The sequence below is a fragment of the Aythya ferina genome (assembly GCF_964211825.1).
Source record: "Aythya ferina genome assembly, chromosome: 2".
Taxonomy (NCBI): domain Eukaryota; kingdom Metazoa; phylum Chordata; class Aves; order Anseriformes; family Anatidae; genus Aythya; species Aythya ferina.
This window is the reverse complement of record NC_140297.1, coordinates 88,518,098-88,539,916: the sequence shown is the minus strand read 5'-3', so window position 1 is coordinate 88,539,916 and position 21,819 is coordinate 88,518,098. Positions and strand designations below refer to the sequence as shown.

Sequence of the window (21,819 nt, the reverse complement as noted above, 5' to 3'; positions counted from 1 at the left end):
AGACAAAACAACAGTGAAACTGCTGAACAGATGTAGTTAGCAGAATGGGGGCGAACTAACTTCTTTTAAGAAATGATTTAATAAGTTTATGAAGGGATTGTATGGGGGGATGTGCTGTGGTTTCAGAACACACACACGCAGGCCCAGAAGGTTTTTTCCAAAACTGTTTTTAATTGTTACTCCCTTAGAGTTTTACTCCCCTGCAAGACTTCATTCGGTTCTGCTTACTTGTTTAATTTCTTTTTGTTTGCATCGTCGTTTGCATACACACACACAAAGACAGAATCACTGCATGGGGCCGTGTGTAGTCTCTATTTTAGAACTAGTTACTGGCAAGACTTGTCCAAAGTCTTGAACCCAGGGCATGCTGTAGAGTCGCATACATTTACAGGGAAGACGACTTCTTTTGCAAGGGAAGAAGAGAGCACTAGCCTGTGTTGCAAGCTGTCTGGGATCAAGTGTCACTCCACTCTATAGGCCCACACTCAGATTTCCATGCCCACACACATACTTGCTTTCTGAGCTCGCTGAAGGCAATAATCATGGTATGACAATACACTAGATCTAGCTTTTAGAGTTATTTTTTTTTCTGCTATATGAAAAACACCATGACACAGAATAAAAGCAGAAACCTATTCTCATGTTTGATACAAACTGATTGAAGGTATTTCTTTGGTTAACTTCGTGCTTATAGGCTTAATGCCAGATAAGGTATCATCTTCAGTCCATTCTAATTTTATGCTGGATCAGTTACCCTCTGTTCTCCTGAAGCTGGCATAAAAAACATAAAGGTGTCATGAACCCCATATCTTTTTGATGTGAAATGTAGCCACGTGCCTGAGGCTAAATCAAGATTAAATTGGCACTGCTAAGGAATACAGCAGTGCAGAGGTCCTTTGCAGATGATCATGGGATCCAGGCTTGAGAGGGATATATGAAGCAGTCCTGTCATTTATATGTGGGGGGAAAGAAGCTCTGTGCTTGCAACCCTGTCTCTGCAGGTATAGCAGAGTGACAACCTGGCCCTTGGTGCTGCAGGACCTGCTTGCTGCTACCTGTTTTCTTTGCCTTAGAATTGTTCTGGTTTCATTTTCTTACATGCTCCTGTTAATAGATCTTTTGGGGCCTTGCCTACATCAGAAAAATGTTGCAGACTACTTCAGTGTTTCTCAGCAATCAGATCTAATGCTACTGCAGCAATTCATCCTGGTTCCATAATGAGGTTTGGTGCTTTGCTGTGGCATGTTTCTGCTGTTTTCTTTGCTTTGCTACTTCTGTGTAGGATACTATTTGTGTTGCAGACAGAAGAACACTTGAGGATGAACAGAGATTATGGTGAGGAGGATGTTTTTAGTTCTACATCTACAAGTGAAGGAAGCTTGGATGTAAGTACTAATGTGGCCTGTAGATGCTACTGCATTCCTATTAGATCCTCCAGTTTGAGTAGCCAGAACCCACTGCTGTTCCCAGTGCTTAGCCAAGTAGAAGTAGAAATAGCCTACTTCCTAGTTTAGTTACCTGGGTTCACATCTTGAAGTGCAATGCATTTTCTTCAGATAAAACTCTTGCTAGCTTAATTATAAATCATGTTTCTTTCAAAGTTAAATTCTAAGCAATCATGAGCAAAAAAGCAAAAAAACAAGGGTGTAGTTGTGACTTCCAAACAGTGCCTGATGCAAGCATGTGTTTATGTGCCTTATCTGTGACATTTCTTATAAAGCCACACCTTTCTCTTTTATCCCTTTATGTGTCTGCTTTCTGCATGGCAGCATTCAAGTTGTTTCTCAAGTAGCTGGGGATGGAGAGTACTTTTGTTTTAAATACTGTTGATAACAGAAGGGGGTTTTGTTACATACGTGAGTAGGTTTGGGGGCACAAAAATCCTGTGAACCACATTTAGGAAGGTTTTTAAGTTCCTGTCAGACTACGAAACTACCAGGATTTAGGTTTATAATTAGTAAGTGTGAATCCTATATATTTTTGTAAGGCTGTTCTTTTGGATTTGTAATCATAATAAACGTGGTGTCTTTCTGTTGCTTTTTTTTATTATTATTACTATTATTATTACTTGTCTCTTTCTTATGTTTTCAAAACCTGGAGAAGACTGTGTTGATGACATGATAGAAACCTGAAATGTGAGACTTAGATCTGAATCCCCATTTTACAAACAAATATTTGGAGAAAGAGTGCTGATCCGCAAAATGTGCAAATCACTAGTCAGGGTGAAGAGTGACAGAAAATTACAGAAAAAAATGGAGGAGGAGTGATAAAACAGAACCCAAATTAAAGAATAATAATAATAAAAATTATATGAAAGAACTCAGAATGGGGAAATAGATGGAGAAATGATTGGTTGTGAGATTAAAAAACACCTAACTCTTCAAATCTGTGAAGCCTTCTTATATGAAAGAGTACAAAAGTTAGAAAGTGGTGTATGACACCAAAAACTTGGGTGACACTGTAAAAAGACTGTTTTGTTGAGGTCTCTATTGATATAAAGTTATAGTACAAGGTCATGTCAGTAATTGAAATACATGAGATAAAAGTCTACAAAAACCTTCATAATCTTGCCAAAAAATAAAATATCTGTTGTATTCACTGCCATTAAACATTAATCTCAGTGTCTTAATACCCAGCTATGACAAGAGGAGGAGGAAGAAGAGGGATTCCAAGTGAAGATATGATGAAGGTAGTTCAAATATGCTGAACTGTCTTTTATACTAGCGTGTGGTGCTTCCTCAGAAGAGGGATGCTTCTTTTTAATTTTTGTAGGGAATCTCATAGGGCAAATTACAAATGAAGACCTTTTTTTCCTTTGTCATTGATGAAAAATGTTCAAACCTGTCTTGTCAAAACAATGTAACTTTTGTCTTTTGAAAGCACAAACAATAGAGATTAGAGACCAAAGGGATCTCGTAGTAGGAGGTAAAAAAAGCATTACCTTTTAATTCAGCTACATCAACACCTTCAGGTCAGGGATTTTTTTTTCTTTTCTCTTAAGAGCAATTAATCTTCAAGAACAATGTAGCCATTGTTCAGTGTTTATATCTTCAACTTCTGGCTTGACACTTTTGTTTGAGCACTGATCCTACTAAGTCATAAGTACATACTTGAATGAATGTATTTAAATAGTTCAATTTAATTCTGTACTATTCTGTTAAAAGTTTGATGAGAATGTATAAAATAAGTCTAACTGATTCTCTCAGCAGTTCAGGACATGAATCCTTCAAACAGGCTAGATGGGCTTTAAGAAAAAGGTAAACAATTGTGAGATCTTAGGTGGAAAAAAATTCTAATATACTGTAAACTCGGCATAGACAGCTAGCATAGATCACTTGTATAAACATATGTTCGATACATATGTATCTTAACATATGTTAAGATAAAATTAATCTGGAAATTCCAATGAAGGCACTTCTTCTAAAATTCAGCTTAGCAATTCCTTATGGGCTGGACTTTGAGACCCCCAGTCATTCTGAGTAATTCTTTATTCCAGTGATTGTAGTCTCATTTATATACTTCAGGGTAACTGAGTATCCTTACTCAAACTAAATGGTATCTTACATGGCCATGTATGTCAAATATACATGTAGATCTCATTATATAGAAGAAATTTTAATGGGGTAAGACAGGACTTCCAGCAAATTGTCATGCAGTAGAGGCTTCCCATTCCGTGGTTTCACAGAACCATAGAATGGCTTGGGTTGGAAGATACCTTGGAAGACCACCCAGCTCCAACCCCCTGCCATGGGCAGGGACACCTCCCACCAGGCCAGGTTGCCCAAAGCCCCATCCAGCCTGGCCTTGAACACCTCCGGGGATGGGGCACCCACAGCTTCTGTGGGCAGCCTGTGCCAGTGCCTCACCATGCTCTGAGTTAAGAATTTCTTTTGAATATTTGATCTAAATCTCCCCTCTTTTAGTTGAAAACCATTCCCCCTTGTCCTACCACTATCTGCCTGCATAAAATGTTGCTCTCCATCTTCTTTACAAGCCCCCTTCAAGTACTGGAAGGCCAATATGAGGTCTCCCCAGAGCCTTCTCTTCTCCAGGCTGAATATCCCCAGCTCTCTCAGCCTTTCTTCACAGGAGAGGTGCTCCAGCCCTCTAATCATGTTTGTGGCCCTCCTCTGGACCTACTCTAACAGCTCTGTGTCTTTCTTATGATTGAGGGCCCCAGACCTGAACACAGTACTCCAAGTTGGGCCTCACAAGGGCAGAGAAAAGGGACACAATCACCTTTCTCACTCTGCTGGCCACCCCTCTGTTGATGCAGCCCAGGACGCAGTGGCCTTCTGGGCTGCAAGCACACACTGCTGGCTCATGTTGAGCTTTCTGTCCAGCAGAACCCCCAAGTCCTTCTCTGCCGGGCTGCTCTCCCTGAGTTCTTCTCCCAGCATGTACTCATGTCTGGGAATGCCCTGACACAGGTGCAGCACCTTGCTCTTGGACTTGTTGAACCTCATTCATTTCACGTGGTCTCAGCTTGTCTAGGTCCCTTTGGATCACATCTCTTCCTTCTGGTGTATCAACTGCACTACTCAGCTTGGTGTCAGCCGCAAACTTGTTGAGGGTGCACTTGATTCCACTGTATATGTCATTGATAAAGATCTTAAACAGCATTGGTCCTCAGATGGACCCTGGAGAGACAACACTTGTCACCAACCTCCACCTGGACTTAGAGTCATTGACCACACTCAGGCTGTGGCCATCCAGCCAATTTCTTATCCACTGAATAGTCTGTCCTTCAGATTTTTTTTTTCACTGTTGTAGGTCATCTTGAAAGCATTTTGCGTTGCAGTGCAGGAATTAAAACCAAAGTTCCAGAGTAATTTTTGGAACGAAAATATTTTGGCATTGCCTTTCAAAGATTGTCTTCAGCATAGTGCAAGGAGTTACACTGTCTGGATCAGGAAAATCTTTCTTGCCTATATGGAAATAGGCAAATCGTGAAGTACAGCTGAGTTGTGGGCATGATGAAGAACTTTGGTGTTCCTTGTTTAAATACTTTTTTTCACTATTATATGGTGGTAATGTGCACTGAAAAATGTAAGAAAAAAATAGGAAAAAAAAAAGTAGAAAAAGTAATGACTCTGTTCTAGTGTTAGCGTGGTTTTTTTGTTTTTGTTTTGTTTTGTTGTTTTTTTTTTTTAACTGAGGAATATGAAGGAATAGAATAAAGCTATAAGAATTAGGAAGTCTTTGATATTTATTGAAGAACAAGTTATATTCCCTTTATATACACCAGAACATCCTCAGTTCTTTATTTTTATAAATAGTTTTTTAATTATTAATGCTTTTAAAATGTCGATTGTTGATGAAGAAATTGATTTTTCAAAATCGAGATGGGAAAGTCAACAGTTATGCTGAGATGAAAGGACACTTACAGTATCAGCAAAAATAAAGAAAAAAAAGATAAAAGAAAAATTTAACACTGCAGAGACTGTAAGAATGGAAGAAAAGTCTTTTTCATGACAGTCTTCAGAATGCAACAGTTCATTTTACCATACATCAGTAAACGATTTAATGGATCTGAAATTTAATGGTATGTTGTAAACAAAGCAGAAATCTCTTATTTTAATTTGTACCAATTTTATGCTAAGCAGAAGAGCTTGTATGAATTCAACATACAAATGAAGCAGTTGGAAGTTGCAGCACAGTTAACCCTATTTTTTTTTGTGCGTCAAAGACGGACTCAGCTGCAGTTGAGAAAGAAAGGGGGAGTTTGTCATCTCTGCCACTTGGTGTCACTGTCCTCAAGTGAACAGTTGATCAAGATGAAACCTGATACTTGGAACACAGTACTAAAATTAGCTCTTTTTATTTTGGGGGCCTTTGTGTTTTCATAAATCAAGAGTGAAAAAAACACATCCCAAGTGCTGAACGACGTGTATCTCTGATGTGGAATTTGTTTATGTAATAAATCAGCTTGGGAAAAAATATTTAAAAGTACAGCCAGGGACACTTATCAGAGGATTTGAAACTTCAGCACAAAGTCTTATCACATAAGGTTTCTCTAGTTCAAACACGATTTCAGCAGACCAATATTAGAAGATTTTCATCAGCACATATTTAAAAATTTAGTCTTTGGTATGTGTATGACTGAATATGCTACTCAGAATCACTAATATGTTACTCAGAATCACTGAACCTCAGTGAAGCAGCTAATTTAGTAGTTCTCTGCTTAGTGAATCTGTCATGGCCATTATTACATATGCTCATGAACAAAAATATCCAGGAAAAAAAAAAAAAGTACTTTTGGGTTTCAAACAGTTACCAGATACATTTAGGACATATGTATAATTTTTTTGTAGTTGTTGTTTCTGGTGTTGTTTTTATATTTACTTGTGCTTTTCTTTGATTTACATACCAGTCCCCATACAAAAAACAAAGTCAAAAATCCTGAAGAAAAATACTGCCCTAAAGTTTGAAAACAAATCTTGAGCACTTCTGGTACATTAGTAACATTGGCAGTCACTTCTTAAATGGTCGAAATAGCTATTTTCCCTATAAAAGGTTTTAAAAAACTTATTATTTACCTTTTCAGGGCCTTGTTTGCTCTTAATATATTCTAACTATGATGTCTCAGAGCTGGCAGGAGTTATTCATGATGCACTTTCTAAATTCAGAAGTGCTTGGAGGCTGATCAAGTATGGTTATGCAAACATAAAAGAAAACGTGATTTCTTTTCAACCATCTCAGGCTCCAAGTGACCAGTGAATATCATCTTTGCTGTTTAGTATTTCACCTCATGTAGCCAGATAGTAAGAGCTGTAGCAATGAGAATATTGTTCATGTCATCTAAATGGAAGTGAGTAGACATCTACTTTTAATATGTTTTTTTTTTTTTTTTTATTTCTGATAATTGCATTCACTTTAGATCTGTATTCTTGTTTCTTGGTCTCCTGGCAGTGCTTAGGATGTTGTCTGCATCTATTTGCACTTGCAGGGTCAAATCCTGGGATACTTCTATTGCATTTTACACAGTTAGAGATATCTGAGCAATGACGTCAAAGGCATAGATTTGTGATATGGCTTTGAAGCAATTTTGCTTAGCGTAGTTTTGTTTGCAAAACTTAAAACCCAACATGAGTATGGAGAGTTGTCTAAAAATTACAACAGATTGGTCTGTCCTCATCACTCTTCTGTTACAGGGTGCCCATAAGCCAGTAGAGGTGGTTAACAGAGAATCACACTCAAGAAGATGCAACATAATTAAAAATGCTTTCTCTTGTGCAAAGTTTTACATGGTTAAAAGAAAAATAGATTTATTACATACCAATTATCTAAGATGAGATTCACCATCACATTAGTGACGTCAGTTTTATTTTGATGTCCTTTGATATTCTGGAAAAAAAAACATTTTGGTAACTTTTCTTGCCGAGTAGTTGAGCTTCACTAGATTCAACAGTCTTGTAACTGGCATTCACAAAATTCAAATAGGTAGCAAACAAGACAGTTATCAACTTTTTTTTCCTCCTTGTCCACTGAGGGCAGGGGAAGAAGTAATTTGCTCTATGTATAGCAATGAAAATCTAACTGGGAAATAATTCTGACTGTGTGGAGGTTTCAGAAGGGATTTAAGAGACTGTGAAATACTTATCACCTAATCTGGGCTGCAAAACCTACGAAAATATCCTGGGGTTGAGCTACACATACTTGATTCTGTCTCGGAGTAGAAGGATGGATTAGGTGGATTAGGTGCCTTTCATCAAGAGTTATGTCTGCTGAAGAGATGCAGCTATGTGGTGCGCACTTACAGGATCCCCTGTCTCCATTTATGTGAATCATAGATACGTTCATATATTTAACATAATACCTTCAGTTTTTTCTTCAGTTATGTGATAGCAGAAGGCAAGAGCTTGGAACAGTGGCTGCTTGCCATGAGCCTTCAAGTTCTCGCTCCAAAGCATGGTGTTACTAGACCTCTTCAAAGACAAGGTCCTTGGAGTTAGTGTGGAGTGTAAAAGAAGTCTGGTTCTCAGAACCAGCTGAACTACTTTGTCTCAAAAAAAAAAAAAAAAAAAAAAAAAAAAAAATAGCCTTAGGCAGACACCTGGAATGGAAAGTCTCAGCAGCTCTGGTTAAAGCATCATAATGTTACAAGCTATTGAAAACAGACTCTTGCGAAGAGACATGTTGGCTGACCCATCTTCTGGCTGTGCTTCTTAGCTTGTACAACCAAATGCTGCCAACTTCATGCATTCAGGAATCACTTGTCAGCTCCTTCCCTCACCACACAAAAGTGGCTTAAGATCATGAGATTTGGTAACAAATCACTTAGGCTGGACTTTCCCTCCATTCCACTTCAGAGTGCTGGGTTTGCACAGGTCACTTTTTTGGCAGCAGTGAAGGTTTTGTTAAAAATAAAGATTGTCATGTAGTCGGTGATCACCAGAAGTTGCATCTTTACATAAAGTTGTGTGGTACAGAGTAAAATCACTACAATGCATTGCATTTGCCTGCTTGTCATAGATCAAACCAGGCAATAAGAAAACAGCCATGTCTTTAAAAACTGGAGTTGTGTCATTCTTCTCCCTTAGTCGCTGCTGGTGAAAGGGCGACTCTGAAGGTTCTGTTCCACCAGTAGCTTCTGCAGGGAGTTTTGAAGGAAAAGCTCTCTAGCTATGTAGGGCACTGGATCTAAGCATCAGAGTTTAATTTACTGAGTTTTGAAGCCACCAAAATCAACACTTGAGTCGCATGTTAAACTCTGACCATCTTGTGTATATGCTGCCGGCCTCTACTCTTGATGAAATCTTGAGTTTAAGGCTTTTACTTTAAAAACTTACCACCTACCACTGTTAGCCATAATGCGAGAGATCAAAGTTTGGATCCCTTCTGTGCCTTTGGAGACAGCAGCCAATCTATCTCTCTCAGGACCATTATTGAGAGAATTATTTCCTCCTTTGTAATGAAAACCAAAATACTTGCTGGGCTAGAGATGCTTGGAACAAAGCTGTGAGGTATTCTTGATGTGGGAAGCACCCTTTCGTAAAAATACCCAAATATTCAGTGACTCAGAAAGACAGACCAAGAGCAAGCTTAACTATTCAGACCAGTAACAAAATAACTTAAGTGTGGTGGCAGCTCTGCGTTCCAGTGCCAGCGCCGGAGATGTTTTTGTATGCTTTATGCTAAGCAGATGTTGGATCCAGCAAGTTGTCACTGAAGTTAGAAGCAGGGGAGCCAAATGGCCACTGTTCACTGCTGGGATGAGTGGCCTCATCTCACTCCTCTTCTAGCGTATTTGTGTGTTTGAACAGAGCATAATCTCAATCTGCTCTGGAGAGAAGGAAGTTTGATTCCTCCTAACTAGAATAAAGTTTTGAACCTGGATTTCCCATGTTCTTGCTGAACTGTTGAAGTGGTGGATGGATGGACGGACAGACGGATGGATGGATGGATGAGAAGGACAAGACAGGAGAGAAATCCAATAGCTGCCTCTTCCAGCAGTTAGGATTTGTTTGGAGCCAGGTTTCTTAGCTGTGCCTTGTGCTCACCTCTTGGATTAAGCCCCTTTGCTGACAAAGACAGAGAGACTTGCCAACTTTGTCCAGTGGAGGTTAGGAGTTTAGGCAGGAGGTTAGCAGCATAGTTTCTCAGCAGTTTCATGCTCAGCATGCCCAGAAGCAGAATTCAGGCACCAAAGCTGGGAGTAAGCACATCATAAGGATATGTGTCAGGCTTATTGAAGGGAAAGCACAAAGAGGTGTGACTTGGAGAGGCCCAAGCTAACAAGAACGCAGTAAGTTAGGCTGGCCAGATGTGTGAGGCAATTGAGCTTCCAGACCTGGGCTCCATGGCATCCTTCTGTGTTGTGTGGATGTACCTAGTCGGGCTGGCGTAAGTTGGCTCAGATATCTCCCTCGGATGTTTAATTAAGACCTTACGACACACCCTTAACCACCCAAATCCTTTTATGTCTGATTCATCTTTTGTTACTGATTTCACTGAAAAGTTTTGAAGTTAACTCACTGAAAAAAAAAATAGAATAAAGCAGCAGCTAATAAGGCCGATGGCTTTTAATTTACATTAATAAGGGGACATTAAAAAAACAAAACAAAGACAAACTTAAATTCCATTTGAGATTTTTCTAGTGACATCTCAACCACTCATGCTTTGCTTCCTTGGTATTTAATATTAACAGAGACCCTTAATAGTGTATAATAGCCTTGTAATACATCTTTGGTCATAATTTATTCAGCTTATTGTTCTTAGTGTAACTGACCAGCATGCAGTGGTGTTGAAAATACCACCTTTAAATAAAAGTTTATCCAAGAATCAGGCTTTTCTGCAATTGGATAAGCAGAAATGTAGTTACTTAAAAAGGGATTTCACATATTTCTGTGTACATAAAATGCTTTTTGTGTTTAAGTTTGGGATGGTCTGGGAATGAGTCAGGGAATTATTAATTCCATTGCAAAGTACATTTCTGTTTGATTTAATGATGGATATCCAAAATATTTCTTCTAAAGCTTTCCAAATGTAACTACTGTAATGAAAGGATTAGTGTGTATTTATGCCAGTGCCCTTTACTAGATGAAATCAGGAATGGCTAATTGCATGTCATGGACTCCATGTTGCTAATACACAATGGAAATTTTTTTTCAGACAGTAACACCTGTTTTTGTAGTGGCATAATCTGAATCACATGTAACCATAGATTCATTATACTCGTCTAAAATATCCTATTAGCATATACAGATTTTAGATACAGCGAAGATTTTCAACACTGGCTAAGGTATAATTTCTCTTCTCTTGCAAAGAATTTCTGAGGCATGAGCGCTAATAGGATTTGGTTCTTTTCCAGCCTCTTCTGTGGACAGCAAAGACTCGATTTCATTAAAAGTAGTGGCAAACAATAACATTTCTTTTAATTAGATGATCTCATGATTTCCACACATATTTGTTCTGTGCATTATTGTTCGTTGGCAAAACTGAGCTGCTTGGTAGTGTGTGAAACCATATGTCTCAATAATATCTTATGGCAGGTGAGAGAGGATTTGCAAAACAACATTTGCTGACAGGACACAATACATTTCACTTTGATGGGGGAGTTTTCCTAAGTGAACTTTGTGGCTTAGCTCTCTCATGCAAAGTCAAACTTACATAAGTCTTCACAGGCCTTACAGGTCTCCCTTTAACTCAAACAGGAGTTGTGCATAGGAAGCATGGACTGTATAACTCTCAGTTCCGTGTGTGCTCTTCAGCTGTTAATTGCTGCAAGAGACCTTCTATTGCCTGCAGTCTGTGTAGCTGTTTCACATTCTTCTTTTTAATAAACAGTTGCTAAATTAGGTTTTATTACTTGTAGCTTCTATGCTGATCTTCCCCCTTGTGCTTAACAGAAATGATTACAAGTAATTTCAGACATTGATTTTTCTGTTATCTTCCTGTGTTTAGCTTTTCTTTCGAATTCACACGGCAGCATTTTGGGAGGCAAGTGGGAGAGGGAAAGGAGAGCGACAAATAGTGGTCAGTTTTTGTGAAGATTTACATAGAGTGAAGTTGTGATACCTACAGGTAGATAACTTTCTTGTTGACTTTTGATTGATTGGTTTTGTTGTTATTTTTGTCACTTACACTTTTAAGCCATTCTCAAAGTACTCGGGAAAACCAGGGAAAGTATTTCTGGCTTTAAAAATGGTCACCTGGAAGGCCAGAAGAAGGGAAATGAGATCAAGGCAAATAGCAAGACATAGCCTTGGAGAGCTTGATGATGAGCAGTCGGTGCAGGAGGTGGACCCATTGACTTTTCCAGTGTCATCCTGAGCACCTGTTCATGTGTTTTGCTGGTTCAGCACCTTGGTGACCCGGTGAGAGCCGGGTGGAACTGATGTCTAGGATGTGAGCTGTACAGCCACTCTGAAGCAAACCAACGAGAGATGGAGAGATTAGCATAAGATTTATGGCTGTTAGTGCCGTTGGTTTGTTTCCCTCCTCTGATTATAACATTTTCTTCTTTCCATCCCAGCAAATGTTCAGGTACACGTCTTGATTTTGATCTCTCCCAGTTTCAGCACAGAGATGGTGTAATTTCATAGACTCCAAATGGAGCTTGTTCTGATTTACAGTTGTTTGCATAGGACAAGAGTCAGGCCAATAAAGAGCACTATGGAGTTTTGCCTTATAAAAACCTAATGGCAATGGATTTGACAGAAGGGGGAAGGGAAGAAGAAGCATTTAAGACTATTTATTAATCAAGAATTCCAGCAGCGAGGCTTTTCTTGCCTTGATTCTGGCAAATGTACAGATGAGAGATACTGTGCAGAGACCATTTCTGCACAAACAGAGAAAGCCCTTCAAATGTAAACATTTGAGCAGCTGGCATGGGAGATTAGTGCAGCAGGGGTGGGAGGGGGGTAATAGTGGATAGTGGCGCCGTCTAAATTTAACAAACGTTAAACAAGGTCCTTGTTCCAGTTTAAGGGCTACAGGTCAGAAAGGCAATATCAACTAAAAATATTGGCAATTGTACAAGTCAGTCAAAGTCATTAACTAGTAGATAATTAAAAGCAACATGCCTTTCCAAAGCTGCCTCCACCACCACCACCAAAAAAAAAAATGTTTTGGGAGAAAAAATTCAATGCAACCTCTTTGAATTAAGGAAAAAACCCTTCCTTCTATGCCTGTGCAAAGAAAAGACAAGGCTTCAAGACTTCTCAGTGCTTTTGCTTTGGATTGTGAACTGTCTTAATATATTATCCTACTTTTAATTTCCTGTGGCTGAATATTAAATCAAAAGAAAGCATCATGCTGAGGGTGAAAGTAGTATAGGGTCTGTTAGCTTTGTAGTAATTTGTTCAAATTCTGTTTAACATCATTTGGGGTGAGGGGCTAGGGGTGCTTGCATTTTGTTGTTTTAAACCCTCTCGAAATAGTTACACAGCCAGGCTATACATCAGTGTGTCTAATCATGTGCTCTTTCCTTAGGCTTTCTGTTCATAATGTGCATTTTGGTAACACATCTAATACAACTCTTTGCCAACTGGTTGTGATTCGATTAATGCATGTATTTTTGGAAGGGGCTTTAATTTCTTCATTTCTTCAGCAGCAGAAACTAAAGTATCAGTATCTGTAGTCAAATGTAGTGTTTAAAAAATAAGAGCTGTGGTTTCTATTCTGGCATTGTTGTCGTTTTCGTTGAGTTTGGGAATATACTGAAGAAAAAGATATGCTGGAGAAGGGGTAGCATAGTTTAGATCACATTGTTACTGTCTTTTGGCATCGTAAAGTTAGAGTGACCATTGGAGACATGATGCAGAACTCACTAGAGCCAGTGGAAAAATTCCTGTTGGTTTCAATTGGCTTCAGACCATGTCTTTTACAAGCTGTTAGCCATTATCTACACTAGGCCATTTTAAAATCATTCTTTCTTCTGCTACTTTAGATTCTCTTTTGTATGGAGAAAGATCTGCTGGCAACTTCACTGTCCTCTTTGAAAACATAAGAACTTAGCTCCTTTTTGATGGACAGTTGACACAGATAAACCCCTTGAAGTTGCTTAATTTATAGAACATTTTCCCATTGGGGAGGGAGAAAACCCCAAAGTAAACAAGTTAAGTCTTGCAGAAGATGAATTGCAAACAGTGGTGAAGGAAGGAGTGGCTTTCCCCAACCAATAATTTGTTGCAAAGGCAAATTTTTCTTTGCTATCTGAAGAAGTGCATACCCAGAGAAATAAGCAGAGTTCTCAGCACTAATTTTTTATAAGAGCTAGTTGTCCCATTGCTGGTGAAAGTCCAAATGTAGGTATATGCTGTATCTGATTCCACAGATTTTAACTTCACTGCCACTTAAATTCAGAGCTGAACTTGAAAAATTTCTTCCACGGCTCCTCCATGGGGAGTGCACTCCAATGGCTTGGAATAGTCCAGTCAATGTGAACGTATAAATCAGAGTGCTTTAATTTCTTAGTATTTCACACTAAATCCGCATAGGAAACAAAGTTATACACAGTTGGAAATTTGGTCTTTTAGGACTATCAAAAGTCAGGCTCTGGAGTCATGAGGAAAAATGTACTGAATTTATAGACTTGGAAAAACATAGTTGGCCATAGTATTCTGCAAAGGAAGATGAAATATGAAATGATATACATAAAAGTGGGTGAGTGGAAAAGGCGGTTGCTTGAGCTCCACCACAGCTGTACGTCCAGTCATTTTGCAGTATTCTATATTCTATCTTGACTTTTATTTAGAAGTCAGCATTATAACTATAATAATAAATGCTTACAATAAGAAGAATTAAAAGGCCAAAATTATTTGAACTCATGTTTGAATAAGATGCTAAGAAAATTCAAAGATAGATCTGCTTCTTCATTCTTAACCTGTGCTTCTGTGCCCAGTTATTGAATTTGTGTGATTTTTGGCAGCATGTTGAGGATTTTGATTGTTCTCTAAAGGGCCTTTGTAGAATCCTCCAGAATGGAGAGGAATCTTTAAATCTAAATTTATGGCTCTTGCAAGACTTAGATCCTGAAATGACTTTTGACTTTTAGATCCTTGTGACTTCCTCAGAATATAAGTGTGCATATTTTCTACCTAAATGTTTCAACTCTAATGGGACAAGCTTAATTTCTCTAGGTATTGATCTATAGTATGATGAAACAAAAGATGGATGTGCGTATCACCTGGATATGCTCTCTTCACTGTCCAGCCACAAAATGTTGTCTCTATACCTTCTCTTCACCACTATACTCATATTTCCTGACCACCACAGTCAAACTGGGACCAAATATTCAGCTGTTGTAAATCAAAATGATTTATTGACATCAGTACCTGATCATTAACCTTCTGATCATAGTGTGCGTGAACTTGTGTGAATTTGTTTTTTGTCTTTGTCTTAAGCAGCAAGCTGTCATATCTCCTTAAAGAAGGCTGGTCTGCTTCAGTGCCATCACTTGCTGCCAGAAATGCTCAGCATGGAAACCGCAGATACAGTTTGGGGGCTGGCTTGGGTTCCCCTTTAAGGTGCAGTTCCCAAGATGTTGTGCTCTTTGTATTCAAGTATGTGTACATGCACACATAAACACGTATACAGGCATTTGAAAGAGCTAATTGAAGCAATAAAATTTGTGTGTACATACCCATGTATGTATGTATATACATGCATATACACACACAGGTTATGTACACACACGCGCGCGCACAGACAATTGAAAGGGCTAATTAAAACAGTAAAATTCCTGGCTGTCGACATCTGATTCATGTTGCTAGAGTCCTCCTAGTGACTCTGTAATTAGGATTTCTGTTAAGATATGCACTAAATTCAGAGTTCAGAAGCTGATTTGTTCTTCTAATGTAAATTTTAAAATCTTCAGAGGTTGCATCATTTTGCAGTAATATTTTTGGCAGTTTTATCATTAAAAAAATTATAAAGCTTCCTTTTTGAAAATTTGCTTTGACAGTTGGATGATTTTATTTGTCTCCCTCTAGCTAAACACCTACAGTTACCATAGACTTCAAAGGGAAAAGTAGTTGCACAACCTCATTCTAAATTAACAAAGTATTTGTGTGGGAATTGGACTATAGGGACTGGAACTGGAAGCCAGTTCCCTGAGCTTGAGTAAATCAGAGCAACTTCTTTGACTTTAGAGAAGTTCTCTAGATCTCAGTGGAAATTTCCCTTTGAATTTCAGTGCAGATTTTCTCCATTCATCAATAGCTATACTATTTTTACCAAGTAATGATTTTCAGAGGCCAAAATTCATATGTGTCACAAGCTCAGCAGTCCTGAAGGATGATGAGAATCAGTTGTTAATGTTCTTTGTCTCTGTAAAATTTGCTGAAGGGGGCACCACTTCCATTAAAATGGGGGAGGGAACTCATTTTAATTTACCTGGCGTAAAAATGCTTTTGGTAAAAAATTGAAATTATTTCTTTGAAACTAAACAGATACACAAAAAACTCATGCCAGGATTTATTCATATTTTTGGTCCCGTAAGAATTGGCTATACAGGCATTAGAGCAGATATTTTTTAAATTGTATGTTTTAAGTGAAATTTCCATCTCCTCCTCCAGTATACATTGGCATATCTACAGTGAAAATATACTGAAGATGTTCAACTCTAGCCCCTATATGTTAAAAGAATTTATTGCGGTGGAAGTTCTTCTTGGTAGTTTTTCAAAATACTTTGAATTTTATAAAGACATATATCACAAATACGGCAGCTTATATCTTCCATGGACTGATCACATTGGCTGATTGATTTAAAAGAATCACTGAGCCTAGAAAAAATAACCTCTTACTGCAATGATGAATTAATTTTGCTTAGGACCTCTGATCCTTTTTGCGGTTATTTATGATTGATGAATGCTTAACACCAGTGGAAATTACGAAAATGTCTTTTTTGCTGTTGTTGGTCTTTGACCTTTTGAACTCCCCTTTTCCTGGAGTCTGTTGCCAGGCCATTAATAAAGACAGATTTTGATTTTTGGCTTGGTTGTGCTTCACTATTTGGTTGAGCTCATCTATTTTTAAATAATGCAAAAGTGTAACTGAAAGGAGAAAGCAGCCTTTTCAGACTTACAAAAATTTGGCTTTTTCCATCTTCATTCTTCCAAGATTGTTCTCACTAGATTTATTAATGGCCTTCCCATGGCCAAGTGTAAACAGACTCTTTTTAAATGTTCTTTCCTTTTTGTTTCCCTTCTGCTGTGATATTTTTGTCTCCTTTCTATACGAACATTGAACTGAATGTTAGAATCCATGTGAATTTTCCTCTGTAATTCTCACTTCTCCTTTATTTAAAACGTACTTTTCCACTAGTGTCTGTCATTGACTTGTAGACATCTTTTGGTTGGTTTTAAGATGTTTCTTTGGTTATTTTCTTCCAATCTGCCTCATTGCGTGTCTGTATGCATTGAATTCCTAGCACAGGAATAGTTATTACATACTCACAAATCCATATTTTCACCCCCTTCCCTCTTCTTTTCAGTGCTGAATCTTTACCAGTTTGAGTTATGTTCATATGATTTCCCTACCACCACCATTCTCATATCAACAACTGAGCATTAACATTGCCATCTTCCTGGACTAACATATGAACAATCATTGCATTTTCTTGCAGAATATGTTTTCTGTTGTGCATAATCTCCTGAGCTCATTGTTTCTTCTCCAGGATATGAGCCAGTACTCTATCATCACATTTTCTGAAGTCTTCTGCTCTTTGCTTTGCTCCTCTCCTTTTCCAGATTATTGTGTTTGAATTTCTGCAGGGGTTTCCTCTCTGGTCAAATCTGGTGAACATACCCACTTCATTTTTATCTGCAATGACCATCTCTTTGTTGCTACCCTATTTCTTCCTACTTCTTCCTATTTTCTTTAATACTTCTTCCTCTTCTCCTTTTGAACAACTTGGACAGATATGCAAAAGAGACTTGTGGTGTTTTCCATGTTTGTTTGTTTGTTTTTTGTTTTTTTCCCAGTTCATTTTGTAATTCACCAAGCTTCTTCCACATCTATCAGTGCAAGTCCATCTTCCATCCCCATTTGATGAGACATTTTATCTTGGATAAACCTTCCCTTTTCTTTATAGTTTATTCTCCCCCTCCTTCCTTTTTTTTTAATTGCTTGGCATATTACATGACGATTTTTTTTTCATGTTGTCATTTATCTGTCATAATGATACAGTTATTTAGTTTATATGCATGCAACCATCCAAAAAATGATAAATAATGTAAGTAGCTGAATTTGCTGACTATTTTGTTAGCCATTCCCTTGTGATAATATTTTGAATTTAATCTTTTTCCCCATATTGCCTTTACATATTCATATTTCTGACAGTTATGAAAAATCTATATTTCAAAATATGGTCTTTTTTTAATCGGCTGATGCATTTTGACAATGTGTTGTGACAAAAAGTGTTGGACTTGTGGAAGATGAGTTTTTAGTAGTCTAACCAGAAAGCTGTAAATCAGCCCTGAGAGGGTGCGTTTTGTATATAAATTGATTCTGGTATTTTCCCCAAACAGTATTTTATTTTTTTTTAAAGAAAGAAAAAGACAGCATTCTAACAAATAACGCACAAAGTTGTCTATGTATTTCTGAAAGACAAGATCAAACGTTTCACACCTGTATGAAATGCAAGGAAACTATTTTAAGCACCTGCCAGCATCACACTGTCACCCGTGGTTCAGCTTGACTTGCAAATTCACTTCTGCAGCCTGCATGCAGTCCTACCTCCTGCCAGAGTGGTGGACAGTAAACGTTGTATTAAACTACCACATAGGACAGAAAATATACAGTGCTGATGTATTTTTTTGTGCTATGTTAATGATGGTTTTGTCTCACTGGGATTTACATATCCAAAACAACACCAAGAATATTTACATTGTAGAGCTATTTAAAATACATCTGTCATCCAGGGAAAAAAATAAATAAATCAAAAGCATTTAGCCGGATGGTATCAGGTACACAGCACGAGAAGGGCGTGAAGGAATTTGACGTGTTCTGGGAGCTCGTGCATAAATGTGTCTGATTTCTCTGTGATCTGTATGTCACCTTTATCTTAACGTGGCATTTTGTGGGATTAGATATGCATGTAACACATGCATGCTAAAGCTTGTGGCTGTTTCGTGGATGTCATTAGATTTATAACAATGTTGAAATATCTTCCAATAATTTTATGTTTCACAGATTTTTAGTTGTATTTCTGGAAATTGAGAATGTGGTAGAAGGCAGAAGTTACTTTATATCTGGAATATTAAGTGGAAAATATCTCAGCTTGTGTGGTTATGAGCTGAAGCTTGCTTTTCTGAACATACACCTACTTATTTTACCAATCACATTCGTTTAGAAGAGAATGTTCAGCAACCTAAGTTTCTTTCATTTGTGACTAATTAGCTTCAGATTTCAACAAAATGATTTTTTATCCTTCACAGGACACTCAGTGGCAGAAACTAAACAAACTGAGCATGAGACAGACCTGTAGCAGGTGCATTTTCACTGCACTGAACTGAGGTTGGCTTGTCAATGCTAAGAGCTCTGAATCAAGATGTTTTCCCTTCTTGTTACCAAGTTCCTCAGCTCTGATTCACAAGGCCCTAGGGTGCATGCTTGCTTGTTACTGCAGTGACTTAAGTGTCTGGATTGATATCAGAGGGCACAAATAATTCTTGTGTGCCTCCCAAACACTGATTCAAACACTTAGTTCTTCCCATTATCACCAGGAGGCATGGTTCCTGCTCCCGCCTTATGAGAATGTTTAGAGATTGATCTGCCTTCTTTCCCTCTGTCCACCAGTTAGAAAATGTAGTGTCTGCCCTCCCCTGTCGAAAAAGTTTATTTTTGTTTATTCTGCTGGGATACACTTTTTTTTTTTTTTTTTTTTTTTTTTTTTTTTTAATATATATGCAGCACACTGTCACTTAAACAGAAGAGGTAATACAAGCATACAAACATAAATGAGGTTAGATTGTCTTCCCTCATCTGCATGTATGGCTGTGATGGAAGGAAATCATTGCATCCATTTCCCTTGATATATGACTGTTTTTTTTCTTTCTAGCAGGGATACTTTCTCAGATGAATTCTTGCTACTTTTGACACAGGAGTGGTTTTGAGTAGACAAAAATTACATTAAGCATGAAGAGTCGTGTGGCTTGGGAAAATCGGAATAGTGAAAAATGGAAAAGGAGAGATTATTTGGAGTAAATATACTGAACTTTAAATCACCAGAGGTTTTGAAGTACAGTGCTAAAATGGAAGAGTCAGCAGGTTTTATTGCAAATTCCTATATTGAGCCATACTTCAGGGACAGCTTCTATTCTCAAAATACTGAGGAATCACATCCATTATTAAATCTTGAAAAAATATAAATTGACAATCTCAACAAAGTACTTGAATATTATATACACACTGTTGAATTCATAGATGTGTATTCCACTGCTTTATATGTGCCACAATAGTTCATTCAGCTTTGGAGAACTGAGATTAAATTTGTGATCTGAGACTGCTTGAATACTGAGGAAGTTAGCAGTAGTAGGTGATGCTGATATTAGCAGTTAGGTGTGATTATACTGCATCCAATTTTTGCATTTCCAAGAATTTAGACAAGTTTATGTTTAGCTGGAATGCATGTATTCCCAGTCCATGTTTTCTAATCCACTAATGATCTGATTTAAAAAATAATATTCCTAAGCATCAAACTCAAATATTTCACTGTTCATAAAAAAGTAATAAACTTTTTTGAGAATTTTGCTATATTCATTCAATACTTGTCAGATTTCCAAGCGACAAAGGAGTTCTGAAGATTACTTCACACACAAAAAGCTTAACAAAAACTGAAAAAAGGTTTTTGGAAGCTCTCTGCTTGGGCACCCTCTTTGTTCTCAGTGTAGTGCACGGGGCTTGAAATAATATCCACACTTATTTAATATTAGAAATTCACAAGCAGCCCACTCTTAAGTTTCCTCTGACTGTTTCTGAAAACTTTTCTCCTGGAGGCTTCCTCTTTTGTAGTTCCCAGGTGGTAACTTTCATACTATAAAGGCTGAAAGAACAATCACCTAGGTTTTTCTCTACTCTTTCAAAGAGGTTGGACACCACAGGAGGTGCAAAGTAAACATAAACCAAAGTTGCACTCGTAGCTCTAGAGACATCGGGATATTTTACATTGAATGACCTTACTAAGGTGAGGACAAGAAGGAATCAGATAAACTTCTCAGAAGGGAAATTGTACTTAAAGTACAAGGAAAAATATTTTGTTATGTTAAGGACAGTTAAGCAGTAAAACAGAGTAATTGTGGATAGTGTGGACCTTTGTCATAGGAAGGTTTTAGTAACTTCTGCAGGGACAGCTGGGTTGTGCTACTTCAGTGATGGGAAATACAGTAGATGACCTGGTAAAGTAGGTGATCTCCTTGCACCTGGCATTGCTAGGATTTCTGATTAACAAACTTGTTACTAAAATGGAAGAAATGTGGTTGGCCATGGTAAGGGAGAACTGAAAGGGCACAGGAGAGAGAAAATTTTTAGGCATTTCTGATTCTGGCTGTCTGAGTATTCTGATGTTCACCACGTAGCCTTAAGGATCTGGAATTGCAGGCTAGATTCTAAAATAGACTTACACAAGTGTAAGGTGGGGTTGAAGTTGTACAGACTTAAAACATAACTCAAAACTTTTACAGTAGGACCTTGAAAGCCTCATCAGATATCTAAAATCAAGATGATAATGCCCATATGATTTACTGCTGTAAAAATTAAATAGTTGTCCTTCTCTTTTAATACTGAGAGAGATTACCAGGTTATTTCCTACCAATATGAACAGAGAATGAGATGATAAACCACCATAAAGTAAATTGCATAAAAATTCATTAAAAAAAATCAGAGCAATAAAAGATTTTTTTGCTTTCTGGCTGCAGGCTGTATGCAAGTACCATCATGATATGATGATTCAGGGAATACAAAAAACAAACCATATTCAATGTGGCCAGTTAAAAAGGAAAATTTGAGTGGTCACAGTTTCTTTTTCTTTTTTTTTTTTTTTTTTTTTTTTTTAGTCTCTAAGCAATCTCATCAATGGCAGTATTTTGCTTCAGTTTTGAAGCAAAGGAGCTTGGATTCAATTTTGGTGTTGTCAAATTTAATGCTAGTATAAGGAATTTCAGTATCATCTCAAAGAAAGCAGACTAACTTTTAATTTGTGCAGTAGATCTGACATAACATGTCTGGCATTTTAAATGGCCAATTGTAACCAGTTGGGGTATCATTCAGCAAATCAATAAGAGTTTACATTAGTGGAGTTTAAACATGCAACAGGCATAAATATTCTTGTCACTGTGTAGATGGATTTGTCTCCCTGCTCTAGATCTTATTTTT

The 21,819-nt window shown here is 37.7% G+C and overlaps 1 protein-coding gene across 15 annotated transcripts in view; it reads left to right on the top strand.

Annotated features, from left to right (window-relative positions):
* The window catches only part of COBL (cordon-bleu WH2 repeat protein), a 152,408-nt gene that overhangs the window by 53,693 nt on the left and 76,896 nt on the right, over window positions 1–21,819 (top strand). For 13 of the 15 annotated variants that reach the window (XM_084508434.1, XM_084508435.1, XM_084508438.1 and 10 more), the window contains one exon: window positions 1,302–1,385. The exons of the other annotated variants lie outside the window; for them this stretch is intronic. In XM_084508434.1, coding sequence (XP_084364560.1) covers window positions 1,302–1,385 — 84 coding nt within the window. The remainder of the gene's footprint in view (window positions 1–1,301; window positions 1,386–21,819) is intronic. 15 annotated transcript variants of the gene reach the window in all.